The following is an 8374-nucleotide window of genomic DNA, read 5'->3' as shown; positions in this document are numbered from 1 at the left end:
CTCGCCTCATGGATCTTGTTGCCTCTCGCAGCACGCAAGTGGACGAATAAAGATGTACTTTGGGCTGTGTTTGGAGCAGAAAGGGCTGAAAATATGCATTCGTGAAACGATTCAGGCTTCCACAATAATATTCACGTTTGTAGAACAGCGAAGGACATTGGTGAATAACCTGCAAAGGGACGGGGGGTTTAAACATGCAATTGGGCTTCCTCATATTGGGTGAGGGGGAAAAAAACCCAAACATTTTTGACCAAGACAGTAAACTTCGTAAAAACAGACCACCTGACAGAAAATGCCATGTTCAAACATTTGGTCAAACAAACAAACCAAAACCTTTCATTATTCAATTCCCAAGCACAAAGACATCGGTTGCAACAATTTAAAACAAAACAAACAAAAAGAGTAAAAGAGCTGGCCAGCTTTAAAACAAACAAAAAAAGTTGAAAACGTGGCAAAAGAAACGAAGAGCACAATGTCCTAAATCAAGGGAAAGGCGAATGGGTCGTGGCGTCCTGCGTTCCAACCTCCAACGCTGCAAATCGGGCAACAAGCAAAAGGACATTGTGAGAAAGGACGACAAGCGACAAACATTTGCTCGTGTGCTCACTCACCGAATAAAAGCCCACGTGGTCGGTCGCCATCTTGCCGCACCTGTGCACCGCGCTCGATTTATTGCCCCCTGCACACCCGCTTCCAATTCATTTAGTAGCCTGACGTCACGTCGGCCAATCCGAGCCAACCTTCTTCTTCCCCTGCTTGTTCAACGGTGTTTTGCACACTAGCGCCACTTGTCGACCTGCCAGGGTGACTGCTTTGGCTTACCCCGGAAATAGCTCGACTTTCACCCCCCCTCCAAAAAAATCAAAGTTTTTCGCCGCAAAAAACGACCATGTATCGTTCGGCGTTTTTGGCCGAAAAAAACGACCATGTATAGCAGGTGTGTCATACTCAAGTCCTGGAGGGCCGCTGTCCTGCATGTTTTCCAAGTCTAATTTTATGCTCTTAGAGAGGAAAATTTGAATTTTACAAAAAGTAATTGGGTCCGAAATGGCCAAATGGTCCATATAAATATATAACAGCATGTAACATATGTGCATTGATGTATGTATATTTCTATATACAGTATTCTAAAAGGATTTATCTGGCGGTGCAACCCCAAACAAGTTTTTGTCATTCTTTCAGTTCTGTTCAGCAGTCGTCAATAACTTTTTTATTTTGCCACTTAGAAGTACCCTGTGGCATACTTTCGTATCATTAAAAAAGTTAATCACAAAAAGTTATTTAATATTCAAATTTTCCGGTTTACGTGAACGCCTCGTGGCCTTGTCACTGGAGTCAATATTGGCGTTGTACTTTTTTCTTGTTGCCACGAAATGTGATATAATATTTAATTATTCTGTATTTTTGTTTTTTCATACAGTCAAACAGTGTAATACTCGAACCAAATATATGTACTTTTTAGATATGTATTTCTAGAATAGACAAACAGTGGTTGCACTCGTTAATTATCTATATATATTTTTTCTTGTCATTTCCAGTAATGTTATTCACTCATGTTGACTTTCCCACAACACTTAATGCAAATCATTTTCAGAACGGAATAGGCGCTTGTTTATATAATTTTAACATAAAATACATCTCTTCAAAACGCTACTTTTTTAAAAGGCTACTTGAAAATCCAAATATCCCAGTATACATGAACGCCTCTTGACTTTCTCTGTCGGCCCCCCCGCCCACCTCCCGACGCGCACATTATGCAACGCCGTTGTCCTCCCGATCTCACCCAATCACGACGAGCGCTGGGCCAGCTGATTTGTGACGTCCACGGGCCCAGCGTTTATTTGGGCTCTGGCTACGCTTTCGTCTCCGCATAGCCGCCATTAAAAAAACATAAACAAAAAGCAACAAAACACGACAAAAAAATCAACGAAGGTCGTGGCCATTCACAGGCCCGGCCGACGGACGAACTGTTTCTTCCGCGGCGTGGTGAAAGTGTCCGTCGAGGTAAACATGTGAGAGGATAAAAGGCGTTTGAAGACGTCGATTCGGGAAAGATTCGACCGAGCAGTAGGCGGCGGCGCAGGAATTGGAAGGGGGACCTCACGACAAGCCATTGTTGTGGTTCCCCAAACAACACGTCAAGGGAGACGGTAAGAGATTTGCACCCTTTCGAATATGATGAAATATTTGGTCGTGTCATGGTGAAATGCGTCGCCAGGTTAGCTGAGTATGCAAAGATGGCGAGTTCACGCTGCACAGTCGTATTTCAACTTAGCCACTAAATAAAACAAAAGGCTGTTCGACTCATTTTTGCCGCTGGCCACATCGTCATCTTCATCATATTTGTACAGCATGGTTAAAAACATAGTTCTGGCATGCCTCTGGGGGCCATTATGTTTGAAAAATGACACATGGTGTAAACATCACATTTCATTTTTGTATCCACAATTACTCAGTGTTTCATTTGTATTGTTTCCGACAGTTTGATATTGGAAAAAGTTTCCAACCAAGCATAAGTAATCTTAATTTATGTCAAGGGATTGCATCTTCTTGCGAAGGAATTCAAACATGGTCAATTTCAGGGACGTTTCTGATCAATTTTCATAGTGTGTTATGATGGGGTATTTGGGGAATATTCCCAATTGAAAAATGGGATACATCTGTTACATTAACCTACCATTCATGTTTTGGGAATCTGGGAGTTTGTATGCACACTATTTAAAAGCTGTGCCCAGCACAACAGCCAAAGTGACGCCGTCTTTCCCTCGACAGGGATCTGCGAGTCATTAAAGTGGTTTACAGACTTCAATTTTGTAGACAAGCTGGGCAAGATCTTCTTCCACGCCGACCTGTTGTAGAACATCTTTGGAAGTTACAGTGTATTCGGCTTTATTTTCTAATCCGTTTTGATTTTGGTACAGATTTTAGAAGTACATGATGTGCTCTGTGGGGGGCCGCATCAAATGATTCTTGAGCTTGACACCCGTGCACTTGATCTGCTGCCGCGCAGGTGATCCACGATGACGGACACGAGGGAGAAATGGGCCTGTGACTACTGCACCTACGAGAACTGGCCCTCCGCCACCAAGTGCACCATGTGCCGCGCTCACAGGTCCCGCGTTCCCATCATCACGGAGGAGCCGTACAAAAGCGGGCCCGACGTGGACCCGGCGCGCCGCCCGTGGGACCTCCGCACCAGCGAGGGCGGCAGCGGCAGCCTCCTCATCTGCCCGGACTCCAGCGCCAGGCCCCGCGTGCGGCCGGCCAGCATGGCGGAGATCGCCACCAAGTGGTCCTGCCACATGTGCACCTATCTAAACTGGCCCCGAGCTGTCCGCTGCACGCAGTGTCTGTGCCGGCGCCCCAAAAACGGCAGCCCGACCGAGTCGCCCCACGCCTCCGGCTGCCGCCCGGCACCGCCCTGCTTTCCCGCGGACCCGTGCGAGGAGTACAACGACCGCAACCGCCTGAACACCCACCAGCAGTACTGGACTTGCTCGTCGTGCACTTACCAGAACTTGCCCGTAACGCTCACGTGCGTGGTGTGCGACCACCCGCAGGCCATCGAGCTGGCCGCCCCGTCCACCGAGCGCTCGCCCGTCATCAATGAGCAGGAACAGGCGCGGCGGAGGGGTCGCGTGGGCGGCGGCTGCGGCACCGGTCCTCTCGGCCAGAGGAGGTCGCCTTCTTTGGCCGAGAGCGAGGCCAGCGTCCAAATGGACTTCCAGAGAATCGAAGTGGCGGCGGGAGCTGTGAGCGGCAAGGACGAGCAGGAGACAGACTTCAAGAAGCTCAAGCAGATACGAAACCGCATGAGGAAAACGGACTGGCTATTTCTCAGCGCTTGTGCCGGTGAGTCGCTCTCATGTTTGGACCACGCGCGATCCACCTTCACGCAGAGATGGCGTCCTTGCTCGGCCTCTGTTTGGGCCAGGAGATACACTGGCGGATTGTGAAACAATTCCGGCCGACCAATTTGTTTGTGCCGCTTGGCCGACTTGAAACCGGCAGTTGTTGCGCCGGGTGCTGACATAGACAGACGGCATCCGGGCGAGCGTGACACGGCCCTTTATGGCTTTGACTGAAGAGGGCCTTTGAGGGGCTGAGAGGGGGAGCCTGCTGGCCCAGCTGGTGGCAATGAATGGGCATGTCTGGACATCGGCAGAGTGGCCACAAGGACTTTCTGGATGGGGCTCAAAACAATCTCCGCCCCCCCTTCCTTGTAAACACCACCGAAATAGACGGCAAGGGGGAGCGGGAGGGTGGCGGGGGTGACTGAGGTGTATTGTATGACATCAACTTCTATGAAAAAGGAAAGTAGGCCGCAAACTAAAACCAAACAATTGTGAACGTTCTGCAATGTTTTCTTTCTCGTGTTTGTTGACAGTCACGCTCACTCTTGGCAGAGAGCACTGTTCTAGTTAGTGCTTCGCTTTAGTTTCATCTCAGGTGGCACGCGCGCACACACACACACACACACAAACGTTGCATTCCGAGGTTCCCAGCAGCACAGGAAGTGTCCGGCGCCTCGGAGGGCAGCCGAGCACTTCCTCAAGTGCAGCAACGGCACAAGGAGAATCTCAGAATTATTTTTTTCCCTCCTAAAATCAGATTTCTATTTTAATCAATTTTGTTCCGCCCCCGCCAGTCTACACGCATGGATTTCGTGACTGTGACCTTCATAGCTTAGCGTTGCTAAATGCACACACCTCAAAGGGGGATGATTTCCAATGTGTTTCTCTCTCTCTCTTTTCCGCTGCAGGAGTGGTGGAAGGAGACCTGGCGCCGGTGGAGGCGTACAAGTCGTCGGGCGGCGACATTGCGCGGCAGCTGACCGCCGACGAGGTGCAACTGCTCAACCGAGCGTCGGCATTCGACGCGGGCTTCACGTTGGTGCACCTGGCCATTCGCTTCCAGAGGCAGGACATGCTCGCCGTCCTCCTCACCGAGGTCAGCGCCGCCAATTCGCTCGCTGCCAGGCAACGGGTGTCACCTTTGCGTTTTTTTTTCCTGCCGTTTCAGGTGACTCAGCGGGCGGCCAAGTGCATCCCGTCCATGGCGTGCCCCGAGCTGACGGAGCAGATCCGCCGGGAGATCGCCGCGTCGCTGCATCAGCGCAAGGGCGACTTTGCCTGCTACTTCCTCAGCGACCTGGTCACCTTCACGCTGCCCGCCGGTGAAGCGCGCGCCCTCCGTTTTGTCGCCGTGCGCTCGTGGCCGTCCTCCGTCTTCTAACCACCGTGTCGCCCGCAGATATTGAGGACCTGCCCCCCGCCGTCCAGGAGAAACTTTTTGATGAGGTTCTCGATCGGGACGTGCAAAAAGGTGAGACGCTTCCCATACTTGTCTCGTCTTTCAGCATGATCGCGTTTGCTTCGTGGCAGCACGCGGCCCTCACGTCAGATGCGCGCTGACGCCAACTCGGCCCGCCTTCGTCTTGTGTTTCCCGCCCAGAACTGGAGGAAGAATCGCCGGTCATCAACTGGTCGATGGAGCTGGGCACGCGTCTGGACAGCCGCCTGTACGCGCTGTGGAACCGCACGGCCGGCGACTGCCTGCTGGACTCGGTTCTGCAGGCCACGTGGGGCATCTACGACAAGGACTCGGTCTTGCGCAAGACGCTCCACGACAGCCTGCACGACTGCTCGCACTGGTCAGATAAGGGAGAAAGAAAAAAAAAAAAATCTGTCAACCTGCATATATATTTTTTTTTCATCGCGTTGCCGCTTGTTTGTCGTCTTTGCAGGTTTTACACTCGCTGGAAGGAGTGGGAATCGTGGTACTCACAAAGCTTCGGTCTTCACTTTTCTCTGCGGGAGGAGCAGTGGCAGGAGGACTGGGCCTTCATCTTGTCTCTGGCCAGCCAGGTGGAGTCCCGTTGCGTTGCGGGAAACGTTGGCTTCCTCTTGTTGTGCGACACCGCCTGTCACGTGACGGGCAGACGACGGCCGTTTTAACTCGCCGTTTCATTTAACAACCTGGCGGCACAAGAATATGATCAACCTTCACGTGAGATGAAGGAAATCCGCCTTGGCTTCCATCGTTGTGTGTGTGTGTGACGTCTCTTCTATGTGCGTGTGTGTGTGTGTGTTTTCTGTGGGTGCAGCCCGGGGCAAGCCTGGAGCAGACCCACATTTTCGTGCTGGCACACATCCTCCGCAGGCCCATCATCGTTTACGGCGTGAAGTACTACAAAAGTTTCCGAGGGGAGACTTTAGGCTACGCGCGATTTCAAGGTGAGCGTACGCGGGACGTTTCTACTGCAGTGCCCAAAGAGACATTTCTACTCCAGAGTTCATCACCAGATTGCTAAATTTGTCAAATCGTGCCTTTGTGCAATAATATATTTGAGAGATGTCAAATTGGGCTCGGATTGAATCAGAGCCCGGCGAGTCGAAATGTGTGGAAAAAGGCGAATGGCTGTGTGACACACTTGCTGTGCGTGTGCGTGCGCAGGCGTGTACTTACCGCTGCTGTGGGAGCAAAGCTTCTGCTGGAAGAGCCCCATCGCGCTGGGCTACACGCGCGGCCACTTCTCGGCCCTGGTGGCCATGGAGAACGACGGCTACGGCGACAATCGCGGCGCGGGCGCCAACCTCAACACGGACGACGACGTCACCGTCACCTTCCTGCCTCTGGTGGACAGCGAGCGCAAGCTGCTGCACATCCACTTCCTGTCAGCGCAGGAGGTACGCCGCCGGATCCCCGTGAGCTTGACGTTGAAAGGGGGGGGCTGCCATGTCTTTGCACGTCCCCGTGAAAGCTGCGGCGGCTTTTCCTTCAGATGGGCAACGAGGAGCAGCAGGAGAAGCTTCTGCGCTCGTGGCTGGACTGCAGCGTGACGGACGGCGGCATGCTGGCCGCCGTGCAGAAGAGCTCGCGGCGCCGCAACCACCCGCTGGTCACGCAGATGCTGGAGAAGTGGCTGGACACCTACCGACAAATACGACCCTGCGCCGCGCTCTCTGACGGTGAGGAGGACGATGATGACGACGAATGAGTGACGCACACACTTATTAAAAAAAAAACCCCCCCCCCCCCCCACCTCACCAAAATCTTTCCAAACGCATGTCCTGCTGGAGGAAATCCACTTGTCCACCTCATAGATTTACCAGTACAGTACCGCACCACTTTTTTTTTGGGGGGGGGGGGGGTTGCAATTTGCCTGACAGACGTTTACCCAAGGATGCCCCCCCACACCTACCCCAACCCGTTTGATCATTCATGAAGCTATTTATTTTTGGTTTGGTTTTTTTGCACAGTTTAACGGCTGCATTCTGCGAGGGAGGGGTGGTGGTGGGGGGGCGGCGCAGTTTACTGACATTTTCACATTGAGACATAGTTGCTCGGAAGTGGCGGCGGCCGGGGAGAGAGAAGAAGGAAATGCTTTCTCTTTTGACAGAGTGCATTCATTTCATTAAATTTGATTCACTTGCATCCCTGCTTTGCTTTTTTTTTTCCCCACTCCCCCTCCCTTGTGTGCATCTGTAAGGCGCAACTTGCAGCTGGATGTCTTTCAACAAAAATTATTTTTTGGAGGAATTGCGCATGTGAGGTTGATGTAAAAAATAAATAAAAGGACCGAATATGCAGATAAATGATCAAGAATTCAAGCCACCATCTACAATCCGATGCTTGAGCATCAGATTTACAAACAGATACTAACCTTGAATTGAAGCACTTGGTCTGGTGTCCTGAAAGAAATTTACCAGAAAATAAAATATCAATTTCATATTTACCATTAAAAAAAAGACCATGTTGGGGGGGGATAATCAAAATCTGATATTCAAATACATTTTGGGGTGTCCCCCCCAAAAAAGTGGGATTCAGATGGGATCTGTTAAAAGAAAAGAAAATGTGTGTCAAATGACATCTTATAAATTCAGTATTTGCACATTTATTTTTGCATGTTGAACATATTTGAAAAATAGGATCTGAATAAAACATTGAAATGCCGTGTGTCCTGAAAACGAGAGAGCCATTTAAGCGACCACCTCCGATCGATCCTCTTGGAATCAACAGTAAGTTGGGTGAGGGCAAGTGTTGATCCATCCATTTTCTGTCTGCCATCTTCTTCCGAGTGAATATTTGGAACTATGGAGTCGAATTCAACATGAATATTTAAGGAAAAGACAAAGGCCTCACCCTCGAGAAACACTTGGAAACAAGAATTAATGAAAGCGAGCGAGGGACAAAAAAAATTGGAGAAAAAACGAAATACTCCCGTGGGCCTAAAATGAAACCACACAACAAGGTGTTTGAGAATATTGTCATTTTTTGTTGTTGTTTTTAATTCGAACTGCACTGAATGCTAAATGTTCACCTGATACAAGAAACAAATGCAAATACTCGGGCTAAAAACAAAAGCATACCT

At 50.3% G+C, this 8374-nt stretch overlaps 1 protein-coding gene across 1 annotated transcript; it reads left to right on the top strand.

Annotated features, from left to right (window-relative positions):
- Window positions 1–1800: 1800 nt before the first annotated feature.
- zranb1a (zinc finger, RAN-binding domain containing 1a) lies at window positions 1801–7028 on the top strand. The gene is made up of 10 exons (XM_019865778.1): window positions 1801–2150; window positions 3011–3852; window positions 4763–4950; window positions 5023–5176; window positions 5254–5325; window positions 5455–5653; window positions 5747–5867; window positions 6107–6236; window positions 6457–6689; window positions 6785–7028. The coding sequence occupies exons 2-10, from the start codon at window positions 3021–3023 to the stop codon at window positions 6998–7000; spliced, it is 2145 nt and encodes a 714-aa protein (XP_019721337.1). The 5' UTR covers window positions 1801–2150; window positions 3011–3020; the 3' UTR covers window positions 7001–7028.
- The last annotated feature ends 1346 nt before the right edge of the window (window positions 7029–8374 follow it).

This window comes from Hippocampus comes, unplaced genomic scaffold (genome assembly GCF_001891065.2).
Source record: "Hippocampus comes isolate QL1 unplaced genomic scaffold, H_comes_QL1_v1.1 scaffold116, whole genome shotgun sequence".
NCBI lineage: Eukaryota > Metazoa > Chordata > Actinopteri > Syngnathiformes > Syngnathidae > Hippocampus > Hippocampus comes.
Note: the sequence above shows the minus strand (reverse complement) of the source record. Positions and strands in the feature narration are given on the sequence as shown.